We start from the raw sequence: 23,220 nt of genomic DNA, 5'->3' as shown, positions 1-23,220 counted from the left end.
ACAGACAAACTGTCTTTTACACTGTGTCAAAATTTCTTGATGAACGGACCAATAGAAACTCTTCAAAATTACCTGAAATAAACTGTTTTTACATTGACTTCCATTGAAAGTTTACAAGGTTTTTTCCCTCTCCTGTAAAGTTGCTGTTTTGGAGATAAGTGTTTTTCATTGGACAGCGACGATATGCACAGTCTGGTGCTTCTACATCAGTTCAATGCTTATCCACATACTGCTGCAGTTTCTGCTGCTATGAGTTTGCCTTAAAGACACAGATGTGTATATCTGTATATTTGATCTCTATATATACACTTCTCATAATCTATTCAACTCTATTTTGCTAAAACTGAAGTAAGAAACAGTGGAAATTTTGAGTATGTCATGTAATGTTATGTAACGTCCTATTACACTCCAGTCAATAGGCTTTCTAGATTTCATTCAGATTCCGGAAGACTAGAAATCTGAACAGAACAGCATCAATGACCAACTGCTCCAGGGAATATTTCTCCAGTGATTCATCCACTCCACAGAAGTCTACAGTATAGCAGACTGTTTGAGAGCACCAGTCAGCCAAAGCTTCTGATTTCTTGCACTGGTGCTGTTCTGCCATTCAGAAAGATCAAGCCTGTACAAAACTGTACACTATTTTAAATAAAGATGTTAGAAAGAGTATAACCAAAATGGGTTCTTCTATTGAATCACTCACAGAACCCTTGGTAAGGCTTTATTTCATTCATTTCATTTATTTTTAATGCACACAAGTGTCATCAATCCTGGTTTTCTTGATTATCTGTAGAACATTCACAAGCTGACTGGATTTGATCACATTCTTTCTTAAAGAACTTCAAACATGACCAATGCTGGGAACAACCTTCTCTATTCATCCGTGTACAATTCAAACAATTACATATGTTATGTGTGATGTGCTTAATTTGCAGTATGTATCCAAATGTCTGTGGACACCTCTCCCAATAAATACATTTAGGTACTTTAAGCTGCACCCATTGCACATAGTGATGAGGAAATGCACACACAAACACACGCACGCACACTAGGGGTGTAACGATATGTGTATTCTTTACGAACCACTATGGTACAGGGGTCATGGTTTGGTTCGTGCAAATACATGCACAATACACAGTATAGGCAGTCTATAGATGACTTGTGGAACCAATGAAAGTAATGTGGAACCATAGACTGTATATAGCTGGACAGAGCATCGTCTCTCAAAAGTGAAGCCACCACAGGTCGGGCGCCCCCTGCTGTTCGGTTTCAGAAAGCCGTGTAACTCCACCCATTCCCATAGGTTTCAATGGCAAAACAGACAACTTTAAATCACGTTTTTTTCCAATATACTGTAATTCTACCTCCTTTATTTAAATGCAGCAGCTAGTGTAACCTCTGCTTATATTATCAAATTTTTATATTCCCACAGAATTAGTTTTTTAAAACGTTATTCAGCTCTATTCAAAAAAGGTGTGGTTATGGTAAAAGGGCTGGTTATGGGCGGGACCAATAACAGACAGTCAGCTCTGCTCCGCCCCGTTCTGCAGTCTGTGACCGCGAGGCAGCCCTCAGAGGCGGGGTTATTCAAATGAGTAGGCTGCTCTCCACAGTCTTTCTCCCTCCTCTGGTCTCTACTGCGCAGAATCGGGTTTCAGGATCGCCAACATGGCGGAAGATTTTGGCTTCATTTTCACTGAATGAATGGGAACGGAGACACGGCGTCCATCTTTATATACAGTCTCTGTGTGGAACTAATAAGAGTGCTGCACCTAGAAAGTGTAGCTGTAGCACTGTTGCTATTAGTGACTCGCTACTGACTTAGCCCATAGCCTGCGCTGGGACGTTTAGCTCTGGCTGAAAACAGTGCAGGCTGAAGCACACAAGCAGAGTGTGCGTACAGAAACGCAGATCATTCGCTTGTACTTCATTTTTAAGTGACTGACACCCCTAATATAATTTAATTTTAACAGTCTAATGCTGATATTTCTTAAAATGAACTCAAACACCTAATCAATAGAATACAGTAGGACTCTATGAAGCACATAAACTAAACAGAAGTATAAATCCCACAGCATCTTCAAAGATTATGCTCTATCCAATACTTTTGGGATGAGAAGGGAAAACGTTGGGGGTGACATCACTATAACTCTTTTTACTGAATGCAATCAAATCCCCACAGCAATGTTCTACAATCTAGAAGATTCTTGTACTGGACAGTAGAGCCATTTACTCCAGCAAATCTCTTCTTAATTCCCTCAACTTCAGAAGAAACAATGGAGCCATCTTCTCACAATAAAAGAAGATTCTTTTAGATCTGAAGAGAGAGTGGATCCTGATGTTCCCCGCTCTTTGAAACATAAAAGCTTATCTGATGGGAACCGTTTTTTCTGATCTGTCAGCTTTGTTGAGAGCCTTCTCTGTCGTTTTTTAATCTATCTTCTTTTAACTTTGACCTTTCATATGCAAATATATTCTCATACATCTCTAATATCTGAGTAATCTATCCTGAAAATTAATAACTTAAAAGATGCTTTGAATATAAATTAAATTAATGAAAACCTTTATAAGTCCTGTAAAAGACAGATAAGATTAAAACAAATTGACCACTGGAATATATACTGTATATATTGACACCTTAATGTGGAAAGCTTCAATATATCACATATTAGAGATGCCCAATAAACTTGGAAATTAAATTATTTTGCTGAAAAATGCAAATTGTGAATGAATTTGAATGAAAATAAGTAAAAACTTTTGAATAAAATATGCTGAACAATGATGTTTTTGATGATGCAATCAAATCACAGACAATTAGGATAAAAATATATTAAAATATTCAGTGTTGAATAAATATTTTAAAAATGCAAATACTTTTAAGGACATTTATGCAAAAAAAAAGTCTAAATTAGCTAACAAAAAACTGTGAAAAAACACGTTCGGTATACTGCCTTAGGTTAAATGTTTTTTTTCCAGTGTAACTTTATAGATAAACAATATTCTCAACTTCTGATGAAAGTCCATAAAAAATATTATTACATGTAATTTTGAAGCAATTAAAAATTTGAAGCATCCATTAATAATAAAAAATATAAAAATAAATTTAATAATAATAAATTCAGCTTTTAACCAATTTAACCAAATTTCTTTTTCCAAAAAATTGAGTTTCACTTTATTGCTATTCAATACACGGTAACTTTATAGCAAAAGGAAAATACAGTCCTTTCTTAACTTTCTAAGGATTTCAATGTAAAAAAAAAGTAATCCAGTAGGTCCATTCAACATGATATTCTGACAAAAAAATGAAAACCTAAAACCAAAGTATGATCAATAACTGATATACAAAGCCATTTGTTTTATTAAAAACCTAAGAACCTTGTTAATTCAGTTTTAGGCTTAATCTGGATCTGGAAAGCAAGTCTAACAGTGTATGTACGTGTAAAGAATATGTAATAATCTTTGCATACTGAGAGTCAGACTAACCTGTGAGTATGTTTTCAGACAGGACATTGACCTGCACCTCCACGGAGTGCTTGGAAGTGTAGGTGATCTCAGCGCTCACGTGTGCCACCTCACCGATGAACATGGGGTACAAGAAATCAGTGCGCTCCACTCGAGCCAAAGCAGCCACACAGCGATCCTGCAGAGATGAACAAAGAAGAGAAGTCGTCTTCAGCGTTCCTCCTGAGAACTCTCAGGTGATTCAGTTTATGTGTCCTTGGTTCCATACAGACAGCAATATCTTTGGAGTCTTTCAGAGCTCAGAATGAGTAAACAAATCAATCAATCAGAAGCCCAGACCACCAGGGTCATCTGATCTATATATATATAGCTGGATATCAGACAGGTACTATTTTAAATCAATACGTGAAATCTACAGATTATGTTTCCTTTCTGTCTGTGTGAAACCATAGATTGAACATTGTAGAACATTCTACAGTAGCATGGATATGAACAGCAGCTTTAGTTGCACAATATAATTATTCGTTAATGACTAAATAGGGCTGTAGAATAATTCAATATCAATATATAACACAATATAACATTTTTAAATAAAGATTTTTGATTGATGCCACAGAATAAACCCTATCGGCTTCATAAAAACAAGTTAGTAATAGAGATTTTGAGATAAAGGTTCTTCTTACTCATATATCTCTAACAGGGATCATTGTAGTGAAAATTCTTCTTCTTTATTATCTGTTAAAAAGCCATTTGCTGTACCTCTATTTTGAAAGAGTGAATGAAAACTCTATAGGGTAAAAATACACTCTGAACAATGCGAAAGCAGGTTTGTATGATTTATGACTATATGCTGTCCTCTAGTGGCAAGAGATAGCATAGCATTTTCAAGGCATTAAATGTGGATAAAATGTGAAATGAGTTAAAAAAAAAAAAAAAAAAAAAAGAATAAGTTAAAGCCTTTGTCCAAAATGTTTTATTTGGTACTGAACTAAATTATTCTTTTTTTTGTATTATCTAAATGTTTCTAGAGAACCATTAATTCACATTCACGCTTTTGATTATTAAAATTGATTATTAAAAAGTACAAAAGACTATTTTTAGGCATGTAGATCTAAGAACAATAGAAAATAAGTAAACAAAGTTGTGATCAAAATGAAGCACAAAATATTTCTAAAAAGACAACTACACTATTTATATTTTGCATTAAAAATAATGAAATATTGTGTAAACACCTGAAAAACTTAGTTTTATAGAATAGTATAAACTGCACTCTATTAGTTATTATTAAATGTAAAATATTAAATATGACCACAAAAGGCAATTTATGGATTCAAGCACAAACTGGCATGATGATGATGCCTACTAGAGCATAGGCAAGTTAGGGAGGTCTAAAACCGTTTTAGGCTAATATACAAAGAGGGGACAAAAGCATATGAAATCAAATCTTCATTTGTTGTTAAGAAATGGTCTTTAAAAACATAATCTATGCTTAATTCAATGTATACTGATCTAATAAAATTTGTGGAACAATTACTTATATATAGTATAACCCTTTAATACAATGGGCCATTCTGGAAACAGACAAGAGACAAGGGGTTTTGTTCAGATTAATCTTAGACTAATATGATAAAAAGGATTATATTTCCTAACAAAATATGCAATTGCAATGACCAAATATGTGAAGATAGGTCAACAATCCCAGGACTAGTTTGCAAAAGTAGGATTTATAAGTAAAAGAGATCTATTCACTACCTAAAAATTCCTAGTATGACAAGTTTATTCCAAACTATTGATATGTCAGAAAGTTCAGTTTTATCGTCTGTTCATCTGCTTGAATGCGTAGCCTGTCCAGAGTCTTTAATTGCCCAAATTTCCTGACAAGATCCTTCAGAGTGCACGATTTTGGGTGGGGAATTTATAGTTGATGAAGAAGCCAAATTAGCCCAGTCAGGGAGGCTTCTGGTCTCACAGGGAGGAGAGTCTTGTCAGTTGACTTGCTGCTACATCTAATCAAACTTTCCTTAATTAGCTTTTAATTTCTGACTGGCATCACCGTTCAAAGAAGTCCTCCTGAGAGCTGAACACAGGCAATATAGAACAGGCCTACAACTTCTGCTCATTCAAAGTTTAGACAGCTTACCAATAGGACTGTACATTTATTCTGCAGGTGCTGCAAACTTCATGAGATTAAATAAAATTTGATTAAATAACAAAAGAGTACAAATTATTAATTTTATTTTATTTATTTTTAGACAAGATAGTTACTAGACTAAATACTGAGGAAGTGAACTACTGCTGCTGTAAATGAATAGCACAGGGGAAATTCCAGTTACTACCGTTAAGACAGCTACACTAGCCTGTTTCAGCTGGGCGTTTTAACACTGTTTATTTCCAGTTCCAGTCACTGCAGTGTGTTTGTGGTTTTGAAGGCTGTAGGGACAGAAAGCTGTAATTAGGCAAGAACACAAGCTTAAGAAAGGGCTTAGTTAAATCTGGAAAAGGAACCAATTACGCAACATTTGTACTAGACAAAAAGCTTCAAGTTCAACAGTGACTCAACACAATTGTGGACCCAAGCAGATCATTGTTCTGCTGCAAAGCCCAAGTACGTTTCAGCTTGAGGTCACAAACAGATGGCTAGACATTCTCCTTCAGGATTTCCTGGTAGACAGCAAAATTCATGGTTCCATTTGTTACATCAAATCTTCCGGGTCCTGAAGTAACAAAACAGCACCAGACCATCACACTACCACCACCATGTTTTACTGTAGGTATGATGTTCTTTTTCTGAAACGCCAGATGTAATGGGACATACACTTTCCAAAAAGTTTATCTTGTCTCGTTAGTCCACAGAGTATTTTTCAAAAAGTCTTTTCGGGATCATCAAGATGTGTGTTAATGTTCTTTTTGTGTCTTTTTTATGGTGAAGTCATAAATGCTGACCAAGTAAAACCTGCAGTTCGTTGTTGTAGGGTCTTTTGTGGCCTCTTGGATGAGTAGTCACTGCACTTTTGGGGCAATTTTGGTCAGCCAACCACTCCTGGGTACCACTTTACCACTTGTGGGATGATTAATAATTTCTAGATAATGGCTCTCACTGTAGTTTGCTGTAAGCCAGACTGATAGATCTCAATTAGATTATTTTCTATTTTTTTCTGAATTTCTTTGGATATTGGCATGATGTCTAGCATTCAAGTATTTTTTGGTCTACTTTCACTCTGGTCATATTTCAGTGATTTCATGATTGAGAACAGGTGTGGCAGTAATCAGGCCTAGGTGTGGGTAAAGAAATTGAACTCAAGTGTGATAAATCACAGTTACATTTTGGTTTAACTGTGGGTCAATCACTTTTTCACACAAGGCCATGTAGGTTTGGATTTTTTTTCCTCTCCCTTAATAATAAACAAATTTTTTTCAATTACTGTATATATAGTATCTATAAAAGTCAGTTTTCCCCAGACAAGCCAAGTTGTAGAGTATTTTTTTCCTTTCAATGGAAAAGAACTTCACCATTCAGAATGCTGTATAGTTCAAGACTAATCCTTGTCTGGGGAAACTGCCCCCTATGGTCCATAGTGAATCCTGTTTTTGGTGCTAGGGAAGTTTTTTTAAAGCTCACTGTAAGTTGTTTATGACAAAAATGTTGTGTTTTTCAGATTGCTACTTCCCTTTTAATTATCTTAATGAGTTTAAACTTTAAACATATAGAAGTTGTACAGGACTAACGTTTATCTGCAACAAACACTAACTCAAATACATTTAAACCTTTTTATCTGTAGCTTAGCCTGGACTTCTAAGATGGACATTTCCATAGTTAGCATATTAGCACCAGAATGGGCTAGCTGCATGTTAAGTGCATTTTACCTAGCATTTAGCTAAGCAGTGCTGGGTGGTATTTATAAAGTGTAATTATTAATCAGTAATTATGTTTCATAAACCAGTTACAGCTTGTTTACTTGTTTAGCTTAGACTGTAACAAAAATGCATTGTTTAATTCCCTATTAATTATCTAAATGTTTATAAACAATAAGGTGTACGGGACTAATATTAGAATCATTTTATACATTTATCTGCAACTAAATAGGATCCATAAAAAAAAAAAACATTTAAAGCTTAGCCTGGACAGATAGATACTTCCACAGCTAACATATTAGCACCAGAATAGGCTAGCTGCATGTTAAGTGCATTTTATCTAGCATTTAGCTAAGTAGTGCTGGGTGGTATTTATAAAGTGTAATTATGTTTTACAAACCAGTTACAGCTTGTTTAGCTTAAACTGTAACATAAATACACAATTTAATTCCCTATTAATTATCTTAAAGATTTTAAACATATGAAGGTGTACGGGACTAACATTATAATTTTTTTATACATTTATCTGCAACTAAATATGATCTATTAAAAAAAAAAAAAAACACACACACACACATTAAACCATTTTTAACAATAGCTTAGCCTGGACAGATAGATACTTCCACAGCTAGCATATTAGCACTTGTTTGGGCTAGCTGCATGTTAAATACAGTTACCGCAGCATTTAGCTAAGCAGTGCTGTGTAGTATTTATAAAATTGAATTATTAATCAGTAATTATGTTTCATAAATCAGTTACAGCTTGTTTAGCTTAGACTATAACAGAAATACATTGTTTAATTCCCTATTAATTATCTTAATGCTTATAAACAATAAGGTGTACGGGACTAATATTAGAATCATTTTATACATTTATCTGCAACTAAATAGGATCCATTTAAAAAAAAATAATAAAACATTAAACCATTTTTAACAATAGCTTTGCATGTACATACTTCCACAGCTAGCATATTAGCACTTGATTGGGCTAGCTGCATCTTAAGTACAATTTATTTAGCATTTAGCTAAGTAGTGCTGGGTGGTATTTATAAAGTGTAATCATTAATCAGTAATTATGTTTCATAAATCAGTTACAGCTTGTTTAGCTTAAACTTTAACAAAAATGCATTGTTTAATTCCCTATTAATTATCTTAATGTTTATAAATAATAAGGTGTACGGGACTAATATTAGAATCATTTTATACATTTATCTGCAAAAAATAGGATCCATTAAAAAAAAAAAAAAAAAAAAAAAAATATATATATATATATATATATATATATATATATATATATATATATATATATATATATATATATATATATATATATATATATATATATAGCTTAGCCTGGACAGATAGATACTTCAACAGCTAGCATATAAGCACTTGATTGGGCTAGCTGCATCTTAAGTACAGTTTACGTAGCATTTAGCTAAGCAGTGCTGGGTGGTCATATTGTAATATTCTTGAAAGCATTTTTTTTTTTGTTTTGGTTGTTTTATTTCCTACTTTATTTTCTTTTAATTGTTAGTTTGCAGTTTATATGCATGCAATAAATCTGCTGCACTTTAGTTTTGGGGTAGATTTTTGTTATTACATTACTTCATTTATGTCATATTTTTTTATTTTATTACACTATTATTAGTCAATACATAATCAGGCCTTTAGGATTAGGAAGTTACTGTTTACACAATAAAAAATAATTTATATATTATTTATTTTGTTTCTACTGAATATACGAAACTCATATTTATACTTAATAACTAAATTTAATTTTTAATTGGGTTCAGGGGTATATTCACGAAAACATGAATTAAAACATTTTTAACAATAGCTTAGCCTGGACTTCTAAGATGGACAATGCCATAGCCAGCACATTAGCATTTGCTTGGGCTAGCTGCATCTTAAGTGCACTTTAAATAGCATTTAGCTAACTAATTAGTGCTGGGTGATATTGACAAAGTGTAATTCTTAATCAGCAATAATGTTTTATGAACTGGATACAGCTTGTTTTTCTTGAGCTTTAACAACAACCATATTGTTTAATAACTTTGCTTTCATGACTGTACTGTTAGTGAGTTAGTCATCTAATTAGTCATCTAACTGTTTACCTAGCTCCTCCGCTAAGTGCGTCTCCACACGCTAATTATGCTACAGCTCATGACCAAGGCAGCTGTGCACCTTTTATTGCTACATGTGGGTGTGCAGCACTATGCTCTCACCTGTATAAAATATTACTGTGTTTACTTTGTGTTTTATTGCTTATGTTTGGTGAGTTAGGCAACATTTGTTTGCTAACTGCGCCAAAATGGAGGATTATTTTTATAGTGAGGCTTCCAGGTCACGCCCATTTTTTACAAGGTAACAAAACCTGCATATGTTTGGTGTGACTATAGCTTTGATTTTTGTCTCATTTTAGGAGTTCTGGTAAAACACATTTTTCTTGGAAAGTCGCTGGGACAGTTTTGCTCATGATTTAACTAATTGAATTAAAGTGAATGTAATTTTGCTCCTGAGAATTTGTTGGCAAAAAGCCTTTGTGATTGGGCCTTCAGGCTAGAGAGAGTCAGTACAGTACATCCAGACCCTGCTTTAAAAATAAAATAGTTCAAGACCAGCTGATGAGTTAACACGCTAGCCTACCAGCTTGCTCACGTTCATTACCCAAACCAAAGAAATGAGCCCATACAAAAGAGGCATTACTTATAACTGTATATACTGTATCATGTATATAACTAACACATCTATAATGCTATAAAGCCGGTAATATTGGAGAAAACTAGATAATAATTTCTGATATTTTTTGATACACTTTAGGGGTGTGCCATATCATATTGTACGGAACAATATCAGAAAAATAATTACATACTAAAAAAAAGCAGTCTGTTTTCTATGTTTCGCCATCTACTGTATTTACTTGTAACTGTTTTTTTTTGTTGTTTTTTTCCGTTTATTCAATAAATATCTTACACTTTAGCTTTATGGTAGATTTTTGCTGTTACATTACTTTATTTTTATTACATTTATTATTTTGTAACACTTTTATTAGTCTTTACAAAATCATTTATAGAGTTTTTATGTTTCTACTGGATATATAAAACTCTTACATTTATGCTAAATAAAATTTTATTTCAAGGGTATGTTCATGAAAGTAATATTTAACAAATCAACGTTTTGTCATATCGCCAATAATATAATTATCTGAAATTTTGTGATATTATTTTAGGGCCTCTAGTGTGTTGTGCTTCTAAAACAGTAGCAGTACACTGGTAGTTACATAAAATTGTTCTGCTATTAAACATATCAATCTTACTGAACTGCTGGCCTAAGAATATCCATAATGCAATTTTTGTTCAACTTAGAAAGTTAATGTTATGCTTCTTTTAAGTCAGTTTAGAAAAATGAAATATATTGTGGAATACTGTGGTATTTCAAATTCTAATACAGTGTCAAATATCTTAACAGAGCCACAGAGTGGGGACACTGTGGGAACTCGCTGACCAGTTCCCTAAAACAGTCAAAAATTACTTTTTAAATCGTTCTTTCTACATTCTGCTCTCAGATATGAGGCTTTATCTTCAGAATGTGTCTGATTTGAGTTTTGTATTTGCTCCACCTGTGCAACTTATCAACTACTAGTCACTGTTAATACTGTATGCCACTGTAATATTTTCAGATGAGATGGTATCACCCAACTTTAAGAAGACTTTTTTTTTCTGGAAATATGGAACTCCATCCAATACTTTTTGAGAGGAACTAAAGAGTTTAGGACAAGAACATGACATCCTGTTCTCATTATCACCAACTATTACTGAATGCAATCACATTCTTACAGCAATGCCTAAATTATTAAAAGCCTTTCCTGGACAGTAGAGACAGGGACTGCATACTTCAGAAGAAACAATGATTGAGCAGGTGTTTCAGTTATTTTGCCCATATAGGGTATAAAGACTCAGGAAACACTGCAGAACCATATTTTATTTCCACAAAACAGTGAACATAAAAGTTATTGTTGGTCATGACCTGCAGAGTCCGTAAAAAAGGAACTTACCCCTGTTTGAGTGTTGCAGTGGCGTGTTCCTATGATGCAACCAGCGTCCTCAATCATTTTCAGGATTGTGCCACCGTGGACATTACCCACGATGTTGGCATCATCAGGACCCATGATCCTATGGAGAAGAACATAAAAACCAATGGTTAAGTCAGGTCAGGTCAGAACAGATCAGGCCAAGTCTCTATTGTAAAAGAGACTGTTTGATCTCAATGGGACTTCCTGGTGGAATAACAAAAATAAAAGAAATAAAAATAAAGAATTTCAACCATTAAAGAAAAACATGATTCAGGAAATCCTGGGAATCACGAGTTGAGCTTCAAAGTGATGAGTCACAAGACCACAGGCTCTGAATTGCTCTGTGTTCCCTTCTAATTCCATCACTGGCTGCAGACTGAAAGCTAGCAACAGCATTGATCCCAGCATATTTAGACATTTATTTAATTAGTGATTTATTTTAAGGCTGGTGCTATTGTTGGCTGGCCATGCTGAGAGCAACAGCAGAGGAGTGCCAGGCAGGGTGGCACCACCTGGGGCAGCAGGGAATTCCACCAATTCCTCAAAACTTCTGCACCAAACCAAATAAAAAAAAAGATTTAATAACTCTAATAATTCTAATAATAATACTTTTTTATTTAAAAAAGTTATTTAGAAAGTTTTGAGGTAGAAGATTCCATTCTAGAGCCACATCAATCACATCCCACAACAGTTCTGTTTACTGCAGTGACAATAGAAAGCAGATGTCTGAAATGCTTGACTCTTTATAACATGATATGGATATGAAAACATTTCCTCATCCCTCAGGCAGTGCTTTATAACAGTTCTGATTTAAGTTTCTAGAATGTATTTTGTTGTAGAGAAGAACATACAAGGTTCTCCCTTTTAGACATACCACTGTTTTACAAAAATCAACAACATTTACCCTCAAAACAATTATATTTAGAAGGGGTGCATAACATGGACAAATAATGGGATGTGCAATAATGCTGTTGGATATCCCGAAATCTGTGTACCGGTAATAAAATAAGAAAATAAGACTCTAAATCAGCTCCTTAAAGGTATTTCGGCACTTGGATTGGCTGCACACATTTTTCTCAGGTTAAGCAGTAGTAAGTGTGTGTCTACTGTGGACCTCTGCCTCTCTCTACCTCCAGCCTAGTTGTGTCATGTGATCACAGTCTGCAGTGTGAAGATATCCCCTTGTTGCAGCATGCAGGTAATGCATGAAAACTCATATCGCAATAACAAAATAATCTGATTAATTGTAAAGCCCAAATATTTCAGGTTTTTAATAAAGACAATGGTTCTATAGGACTCTATTTAGCAACTCATATAACCATCTATCTCAAGTCTTAAACACAAATGGCTGCTGAGGCTGCCTTAACATATCGTACATGATAATATCGCCAACATTTTTGTATATCGTGATACAAATATACCCTTAAATATCGTTCCATATCACCCACCCCTAATTTTCACATAAGGGTACTACTTTTGTGCTGTTTTTAGCAAAAGAAAAATTCACACTGTTCTCATTTCCCATTATATATTGTGGCGTGAGGAGGCGGGGGAACCGTGGGTCCGCCCCACGCCGGAACTCACAGCCATGTCTGTCCCAGCCGGTGTGCTTTCAGGACTGATTAAGCAGCCGGCTGGGACAGGTATAAAACTCAGCCTCAGCTCACTGAAGGGAAGGACTCTTGACTGGGGAGCTGAGGGCTGAGGCTGCACGGACCTTTAAAAACGAAGAGAAGTTCATTATACAGACTCTAGAGCCCCATAGGGCCATAATTATGTTTTAAGTTGTTTTTGGGTGTGGTGGAGGGCGTTTAAAAGCCAAATAAAAGGTACGTTTTGAGTTCATTTACTCCCCGTGTCTGTGTTCTCTGTGTGCTTCCTCCTTCCGGGTCACAGTGGTCACGCCCCCTACCCCAGGGGCCTACCACAATATCTACTAGAGACATATTATATCTGTCCAGTATCGTTTATTTTACTTCAGTCCTGGATATATGGAGATATATGGAGTGCATTATTAGTATCATGACATTCTGGATCATTGACTTCTGTTACAAATATAATTGTAGTTACAAATCTAAATCTAGTTAGGGGTCATATCATTTCTTATGTAATAATACAATTTAATATTCATTTTGTTGCAGTAGTGTATTCTTGAAATTAATCTGTGAATGCAATGTTTTTTGTCATATCGCCAAGAGTATCATTACAGCAAAAATACCATGAAATATCGAGATATTATTTTAGGGCCATATCGCCCACCCCTAGGCGGCACATTAAACAAGTAGAATCATGCGTGGTGCTAGTTATAGAATGAAAACCTGTAGCACTTTACATATAGGACTGAACACCCCTGATCTAAATGTATAGAGGGTTCTTTGTCTGGTACAATGGTTCTTCATGGACAAGCAAACATTTGTAGATGTTTTTTTTCTACAACCATTTAAATAAGGGTTCCACTATGGACACAAATCAAAGAGCCATTTATCAGTGATACAATGAGGCCCTAAAGACAGACGACATGCAGTTCCACTGGTCGTTTTGGACAGTAAACAACAACACTGTCAATTTCCCACTAAACCACTTTGACTGACTTTGTTTTAAGACCACAAAACAGAAATGCACTGCCCTGGGCTGATGACTATAATTAAAAAAAAGATAAACTTAAGAGAAATGACAATATACTATACAGTGTGATGATGAAATTCATAAAAGAGTTTATTGTTAAAAGTATCAGTATTAATTTGTAACATCAAAAACACATAATGCTTTTTTTTTTAAGTAAATGTCTTACTGTCACAAAGTGATAATATATACAGCTCTGGAAAAATTGAGAGACCACTTCAGTTTCTGAATCAGTTTCTCTGTTTTTGCTATTCATAGGTGTATGTTTGGGTAAAATTATCATTGTTGTTTTATTGTATAAACTACGGACATTTCTTTCAAACTCCAAATAAAAATATTGTCATTTAGAGCTTTTTTTTTTTTTGCAGAAAATGAGAAATGACTGAAATAAAAAAAGATGCAGAGCTTCTTTCATATTCAGTTCATATTCATACATTTTTAAAAGTTCGGAAATCAATATTTGGTGGAATAACCCTGGTTTTTAATCACAGTTTTCATGCATCTTGTAATGTTCTCCTCCACCAGTCTTATACACTGCTTTTGGATAACTTTATGCCACTCCTGGTGCAAAAATTCAAGCAGTTCAGCTTGGTTTGATGGCTTGTGATAATCCATCTTCCTCTTGATTATATTCCAGAGATTTTCAATTTGATAAAATTAAAGAAACTCATATTTTTAAGTGGTCTCTTATTTTTTTCCAGAGCTGTATATGTTTTTTTTTTATGCAAAAGTGTCAATGACTAGGATTAGGATAGTAAATCATAAGATATTTTGCAAATTAAGTGGCTGTGCATGGCTTTACAAAATGTCATGTGGTGCCACCATGATTTATCTTTAAATGAATTCATTTTCTTAAATGCCCACCATTTTTTAAGTAGTGCATGTTCTCAGTAGTGTGAGTAATGAGAAATCAAGTTCCTTAGAGTGTCTTTAATCAATGATTTCTTTTTTTTATTCTAAAATGTCCCAGTTGCCATCTTAAACGTACCCAACAGACAAATTTTTGTTAGTCATATAAAACTGAAACAAATGTTCTTAAATGCAAGCAAATCCTCCTGAATCTAGCAACAAACCCTTCCCTTGTCATTAGAGATATTAGAACTACTCCAGCAAAAGCAGAATACTCTTTTTTACTACTACTGATGCCCCTAATACCCAAATAGTAGTCCATGGACAGTTAGATAAACCTGGTCATACATCTCAAGGCCACAAAACAGGAATGCCAAGTGTGACATGAAAAAAATATTTATCTCCCTTTACTCTGAAAACCCCTAAATAAAATCCAGTGCACTCAACTGCATTCAGAACTCACTTAATTAGTTAATAGAGTCCAGCTGTGTGTAATTTAGTCTCAGTAAAAATATAAACACCTGTTCTGTGAAGGCCTCACTGGTTTGTTAAAGACCACTAGTGAACAAACCGCATCACGAAGAACAAGCAGCTCACCAGACAGATCAGAGATAAAAAATTGTGTAGAAACATAAAAGCAGGATTAAGGTTATAAAAAAACATCCTTAAACTTTGAGCATCCCAAGGAGCACTATTCAATCCATTATTCAAAAATGGAAAAAGTATTCTACAACATCAAACCTACCAAGACATTGCCTTTCACCCAAACAGACAGACAGATGAAGCAAGGAGAGCACTGGTCAAAGAAGCAGCCAAGAGACCCATGGTCACTCTGGAGGAGCTGCAGAAATCCACAGCTCAGGTGGAAGAATCTGTCGACAGGACAACTAGAATTCGTGCACTCCACAAATCTGGCTTTTTTTAAAAGAGCGGCAAAAAGAAATCCATTGTTGAATGGTCTAAATGCAAAGCATAATTTGTGGCACAAAAGTAACATCACCCTGCTCATCACCCTGAACACACCATGCCCACTGTGAAACATAGTGGTGGCAGCATCATGCTGTGGGGATGCTTTGTTCAGCAGTGACAGGGAAGCTGCTCAGTGTTGTTGGGAAGATGGAGGGAGCTAAATCTGTGCGAGATATAAAAAAAACTGTTCACAGATGCCCTTTACCAACCTGGCTGAGCTGGAGCTATTTTGCAAAGAAAAATGGGCGAATACTTTTGAATGTCACATTTTTTCAGATTTTTGAAAACCATGTATCATTTTTGTTCCACTTCACAATTATGTGCTACTTTGCGTTGGTCTGTCATTTAAAATCTCAATACAACATATTGAGGTTCGTGGTTTTAAGGTGACAAATGTGAAAAAAGGTTCAAGGGTTATAAATAAATATGTTTTTAAGCCACTGTAAATACATGGTAGCTAAATGGGATGGCTACACACATACTTGTTACACACAACATGGATTTTTTTTTTTGATAAACCCAGTGATACACAGCCATCTGCTGGTCTAACAGGTTCATTTTGGAGACAAACAAGAGCAGTTAACATATTTTGCATACTTGGCCTTGGCTTACCTGAGCTTTGTCTTTGTCTTAAAACATTTTATGCTTCATTAAAATCAACAAGAATCTGAATCGCATACCACAACAATAATTAAATAAGCCCGTACTAGTCAGCACAAAACTAACAGACACAAACAGAAAGCTACAAACAGAAAGACTGCACAGCCACGTGAGAGAGAAGTATCACTTCTTCTCATACGCTTCCTGATAAACACAAACAGTACCTGGTTAGCTGAACAGCAGAAGCCATGTGTGGTATGAAGTGCCGGCCGAGAGACTAGGAAGAGGTTGTCTGAGGCAAGCGTCTGTGAGCCAAAGAAAGCAGAGTAATTCATCTCTCCCTCTACTAGACACCATGACATCAGCCATGACATCATCACTTCCTGCACCAGTAGCACGGCTCCCGACCTGACTGGCCCACCCAGATTCAGGCCACGGGGCTTCTCAGCCAATCAGAGCGGCCCGGCAGATGAGGTTGCTGTGGCAACCTCTTGAGTGAGAGGGAAATGACAGGAAGTGCATATGAAAGGGCTTGGTGTAATGTTAGTATACGCTTCTGATAAGAGGAGTGGAGACTGATAGACTGATTTCCTTCACCACACACAGTAATCAGACCAGCGAAGTCAAGCAGAGACAAGTGGATTATTCATCTGCCAATGTGACAACAACAAACAATGCAGGTCATTCTAGCGATTACTGAGGTTTTTACAGCTTAAAAACACATATTACTCTTCTTTAAACACAAGAATAGGTAGAGTAAGTGCATGGGCTATATTAAACATGTTCATGAAGTTCTCTGCACAAAATAACTCATATAAAGAGATCTCACCAGCTCTATTCTTGTCAGTTTCAGTCCTTTTCAGAATGAGCCATTGAAGAGCTCTGTCACTTTTATGCAAAGCTTTTTACACTAAGCATTTATGACACATTAGTGTTAGGTTGTCATAAATGGCAAAACATGAACAAGTGAATTCATTCTTAACAGCGATGGAAACAAAAAAACTTGAGAATTTATTGAAAAAGTACTTAATCTCCCTCATCTGCTGACTTATCATGGACACAATGTACAGATTCCTCAGTCAAACGAAGTCTACTGTCTAATCCAGCAGTGTACTGTCCAAGGTTCTCAGCCAAAGTGATTTTAATGCTGTTCCTTTAACTGATCTAGTGGGTTGGGGTTGACAGGTGAGGGGTGGTGCCAGGGTGGGTCTATGCAGGTTTCCTTATTTTGATGCCACAATAAGGGAGCCATTCAAACGGCTCACAGAGAAGCATATGAGCCTGATATATTTCTGACAGCAAATTCTTTCAACTTTCAAATGGATTTATTTTTTTTTCTTTGAATTTTGAGTGTTAATGGTGCTGTTAAGCCCCAAGTGGAAATACAAAAGCACACAAAAATCAAGTTTTGCATTATATGTTCCTTTTAATATAGCATAACGCCTTGGACAATTTTAGTGATTGCCATTTTTCAGCAACCAGACACAGAACAGGAAAAACCTCATCCTAGGTCAACACACATTGAGTAAGAGTTCACCAACTGCAGATGGGTGTTTCCTACTCCAGCTAGTAGAGCAAGTTAACTCCGACCAGATGGCAATCGCCCGACATACTGAGCAGATCATTAACAAAGAATGCATGCCCTTTCTGTCTCTTCCTATTTACCACACACAAAAACAGGTTAGATACTTTCAAGATTCTATCACTGATCCCAGACCTGATGTACAGACAAGTGTTTCTCTAAACATCGCTCCAAGATGCTGCTCATACTTTTAATCCACTTAAACCAGAACACTACAGTAACAGCAGCACAAGGCCTTGAAGGATCTCTAAAATATTTCACTTACTTTCATTCACACAGCTCAACAATGAGAGTCCAGACCACCATGAACTTTAACCAAAGTTGTTCTGCCATCTTCTGACTGAAAGAGGACTGACAAGTTTTACAATTCCAAATCCAAGAGCCCTAGTAAAAGGAGTTTGGGCACCATTGTCATTTTATTGATTTAAATACTTTTAGCACTAATTATTGGAACACAAATTTTGTTTGGTAAGCTCATTGACCCTTGACCTACATACACACAGGTAAATCCAATTATGAGAAAGGGTTAAGAAGCCAATTGCAAGTTTTTTCTCCTCTTTGCATCTTCTCTGAAGAGTGGCAACACTGGAGCCTCAAAACACGACTCTCAAATGACCTGAAAACAAAGATTGTTCAACATCAAGGTTCAGGGGAAGGATACAAAAAGCCATCTCAGAGATTTCAGTTCTAGTTAAGACCTGAAGTGGCAGAACAAGAAAAATCTCAGATAAGCAGAGGAGAAGGATGGTGAGAACATGATAGGCAACCCACAGACCAGCTCCAAATACCTACATCATCATTTCTGCAGATGGTGTCACTGTGCATTGGTTAACTATTTAGCGCACTTTACACAAGAAGAGGCTGTATGAGAGAGTAATGCAGAACTGGGAATCTTGTTAAAGTTGAGGGTCGCATGGATTCCAGTCAAGATCAGCAGATTCTTGAGAACAGTGTTTAAGAATCAGTAAGAAAGTTGAAGTTGCGCCAGGGCTGGATACTTCCACAAGACAACAACCCTAAACACTAAACACTGCTCAAAATCTACTAAAGCTTTCATGCAGAGGAACAAGTACAGTGTTCTGGAATGATCATCTCAGTCCCCAGACCTGAATATTATTGAAAATCTGTGATATGATTTGAAGCGGGCTTTTCATGCTCAGAAACAATTAAACCTGACTGAACTGGAGATGTTTTGTAAAGAGGAATGATCCAAAATACATTCAACCAGAAGCCAGACTCTCATTGGAAGCTATAGGAAGAGTTTAGAAGCTGTTATTTTCTGCAAAAGGAGGATCTACTAAACATTAATGTATTTGTTTTCTGTTGGGGTGCCCAACATGTATGCATCTGCCTAATTTTGCTCAACATATTATTGCACACTTTCTGTAAATCCTATAAACTTAATTTTACTTCTCAAATATCACTGTGCTCATCTGCTATATGATATATTTAACTGAAATTGCTGTAATACATTGGCCTGTCTCTCTAAGTCATTTTCACTTTAACCAGTCACATACTCAATGTTTTTGCACAACAAAAAAACAACTTAAAATACTCAAGAAATGATTAGTCTTCCTTAAGCCATTATCTGATCCCTCTACACTTCAGCACACAATGATTAAATAGTTTGCAAGGTTACCGGTACATCTTGATAATGAAGTTTCGGTTTCCCTAAAAAAAAAAAAAACACCTCTTATTACACCAGTATTTAACATATTCCTACCTGAGTATATTACTGTGAAGAAAGCACCTCAAATCTTTCAGAAACATCCTGAAACTCAGCATGCTGCAGCAGAAGACCGCTCGAAAATTAAACCCTGATGACAAACACTTACAGCTAAAAACGCTCAACATTCAGCAGCACTTGACGTAATAAGCATCTGCCTGGTCCAGTATCCGTGCAACGACTGCGAGGGCAGAAAATGTGAGTCCAGGCCAAACAAATACAGTGTCTGTGCTGTTCTATCTAGGCACGGTTACTCTTACAAAGTGGTAGAAAATTGATTTAGTTACTGAAGAAGAGATTTTTTTTTTTACAATCAGAAGCAGGTGGTAGAGTAAATAAGTGACCTTTCTGAGGCATTAATCTGAATTATGGCAATTTAATATTAAAATAATTCAATATTCAGGCTACTGATAGCTAATAAATGAGCAAATGAGTACTTCACACCCTTTGCATTAAGTTTACTCATTTAGCTCAACGACAGCATAGTGCAGCCTCAACACAATCTGTCGATATATTGAGCCGAATCTGAAGTATCTTAGTTCAGCTAAAAGTAGCAGTAACTCAGCATGTTCGATCGCTGAGCCACAAATACAACATTGCAGTGTGTACAGGATTTGCTTTCTCAAATGTATTGAAATCATTACCATTTACACCAGTCCCAATTTTACTATCCATCCTAAAGTAGATTATCTTTAAAAATGTGGACTTAGATGGTTTTCCAACCAAATGCAATACACTTGGAATTATTTCTGGTTCTTTAATCTTTGTTTTGAGGCCCCCATGTTGCTACTCTTCAGATAAGATGCAAGGAGGAGAAAAACTTGCAATTGGCCACTTTAACCCTCTCATAGATGGATTAACTTGTGAATGTAGGTCAAGGGTCAATGAGCTTACCAAACTAATTTTGTGTTCCAATAATTAGTGCTAAAAGTATTCAAATTTATAAAATGTATGCACCTGTCTGTTAGGCCTTTAGGTCGTTTTAATGCAGAGTCTATAAAAAAAAGAGTCTATAAAAAAAATACCCTGGGCCTGGACAGGCAGGGTGTAGGTAAGAAGGCACCTAATTCTGCCCACAGTCTTGTTTGTGTGTGTGTGCTGCTGCCACTGTTTGTTAGTGTGTGTGATCACTGCCACATGATGTTTATGTGAAGAAAAGACTACATTCCATTGTAATGTTGTGCGATAGCTATGAAAAATGTCCTGATCTTAACTTTTGACAAAAGCAGTGTGATAATGGTTTCATTCTGAACATTGCAGCCTTTCCTGATGGCAGTCTCCAGTTACTTCTGCAATCTTCTTTTTGTCTGGCTTAATGGATATTGTGTCTCCATGGACCAGCACATTGTAGTGGTTACCTGCAGTGTTTTTATCTACAATGTGGTCACATCCGCTTGCTTGTACAAGCGCTACACAATAACACACCACCGCATCAGTGTCAATGCAATGCTGAGAATGACCCACCACACAAATAAAAGCTTCTCTGATCATTGTAGATCATGTTGAAAAGAGGATAATAAAGTAAGCAGAGAAACAGAAGGACTACAGACTTACAATTAATTAGAATTACAGCGTGTCCTATATACTCAGTGAAGTCAAAAGAAATGAATGGGCCTGTATCCTAATGTCAATGCTCCTCAGATACTTTTGATCCTCTATGATGCTAAGAACAAGTCGGTGTTTAAATGTGGTTTCATTAGACACTATTTTCCATCCCACAATGATTAGCAATTTCAGTTAAATATATCATATAGCAGATGAACACAGTGATATTTGAAAAGTAAAATTAAGTTTATAGGATTTACATAAAGTGTGCAATAATATGTTAAACAAAATGAGGCAGGTGCATAAATTTTGGGCACCCCAACAGAAAAATTAGATTAATATTTAGTAGATCCTCCTTTTGCAGAAAATAACAGCCTTTAAACACTTCCTAAAGCTTCCAAACAGAGTCTGGCTTCTGGTTGAAGGTATTTTGTCCATTCTTCTTTACAAAACATCTCCAGATCAGTCAGGTTTGATGGTTTCCGAGCATGAATAGCACACTTTATATAACACCACAGATTTTCAATAATATTCAGGTCTGGGGACTGAGATGATCATTTCAGAACGTTGTACTTGTTCCTCTGTATGAATGCTTTAGAAAATTTTGAGCAGTGTTTATGTTTACAGTCGTAGTCTTGTTGAAGTATCCAGCCCCGGCGCAACTTTAAACATTGTTCTCAAGAATCTGCTGATATTGACTGAAAAATCCATGCAACCCTCAACTTTAACAAGATTCCCAATTCCTGCACTGACCACACAGCCCCACAGCATGATGAACCACCACCAATTTTTTTACTGTGGAGAGCAGTAAAGTGTCTGTCTTGAAATCCTGTGTTTCTTTTCCACCAGGCATGCCGCCCTCCAAATAACTTAATTTTGGATTCATCAGTCCACAGCACATTATTCCAAAATGAAGCTGGCTTATCTACATGTGCTTTAGCTTTAGCATACCTTAAGCGACTCTGTTTGTGGCGTGTGCTCAGAAAAGGCTTCTTCTGCATTTCTCTCCCATACAGCCTCTCCTTGTGTAAAGTGAGCTGAATAGTTGAACGATGCACAGTGACTCCATCTGCAGTAAGATGATGATGTAGGTCTTTGGTCTTTAGAGAAGATGCAAAGAGGAGAGAAACTTGCAATTGGCCACATTTACCCTTTCTCATAATTGGATTCATTCATTATTGGAGTATGTAGGTCAAAGGTCAATGAACTTACCAAACAAATGTTGTGTTCCAATGTTTATTGCTAAAGGTATTCAAATCATTCAAATGACAAGGGAGATCACATCTATGCACCTGCCTTATTCTGTTTAAAGAATTAATGCACACTTTCTGTAAATACTATAAACTTCATTTCACTTCTCAAATATCACTGTGTTCATCTGCTATTTTATATATTTAACTGACATTGCTGAATCGAACAACCAATTATTTATAAAAAGGAAAATCATGAAAATGATCATATTTTTATACCACTGTAAAGTTTAAGTAAAGAAAATACTACATTCCATTGTAATGTTGTGCAATAGCTATGAACAATGATGCTAATCTTAACTGTTGATAGAAGCAGTGTGATAATAGTTATACAATCTGAACATTGCAGTCTTTAAAAAAAATTGTCTGATGGCAGTCTCCAGTTATTTCTGGAATGTTCTGTTGTTATGTAGTGTGCACTAAATATTAAAGTACAGCTCTGCAACTTTTACCATGAGCTACAAAGGGGAGATTATTCAAGTTCCTGACCACACCAAATATGCGAATATGCTTTTGTTGCTGAATGCAAAATCCTCACAGCAATGCTCTTTCCTGGATAATAGAGACATTTAATTTAACAAAAGCATGATACACTCCTAAAACTCCCTCAAATAAACAATGGAATAGAATGAGTCCCAATACTTTTGTCCACACAGTGTGTAAATAAGGCTGCATTCCACTGCACTGTG

The 23,220-nt window shown here is 35.8% G+C and overlaps 1 protein-coding gene and 1 long non-coding RNA gene across 5 annotated transcripts in view; one reads left to right on the top strand and one right to left on the bottom strand.

Moving 5' to 3' along the window:
- The window catches only part of acot7 (acyl-CoA thioesterase 7), a 184,381-nt gene that overhangs the window by 158,966 nt on the left and 2,195 nt on the right, over nt 1–23,220 (bottom strand). For 3 of the 4 annotated variants that reach the window (XM_007247940.4, XM_007247939.3, XM_007247941.3), the window contains exons 2-3: nt 11,371–11,488; nt 3,484–3,640 (exon numbers count right to left, since the gene is read on the bottom strand). In XM_007247940.4, coding sequence (XP_007248002.3) covers nt 3,484–3,640; nt 11,371–11,488 — 275 coding nt within the window. Of the gene's footprint in view, nt 1–3,483; nt 3,641–11,370; nt 11,489–16,652; nt 16,787–23,220 lie in introns of those variants that run through there. The other variant, XM_007247942.4, reaches the window with a different exon arrangement.
- The window catches only part of LOC111192688 (uncharacterized), a 55,110-nt gene continuing 35,500 nt past the window's right edge, over nt 3,611–23,220 (top strand). Inside the window, exon 1 of the long non-coding RNA XR_002650088.2 lies at nt 3,611–3,698. This is a non-coding gene — a long non-coding RNA (uncharacterized LOC111192688). The remainder of the gene's footprint in view (nt 3,699–23,220) is intronic.

Source organism: Astyanax mexicanus, chromosome 12, assembly GCF_023375975.1.
Source record: "Astyanax mexicanus isolate ESR-SI-001 chromosome 12, AstMex3_surface, whole genome shotgun sequence".
Classification (NCBI taxonomy): Eukaryota; Metazoa; Chordata; class Actinopteri; order Characiformes; family Acestrorhamphidae; genus Astyanax; species Astyanax mexicanus.
Note: the sequence above shows the minus strand (reverse complement) of the source record. Positions and strands in the feature narration are given on the sequence as shown.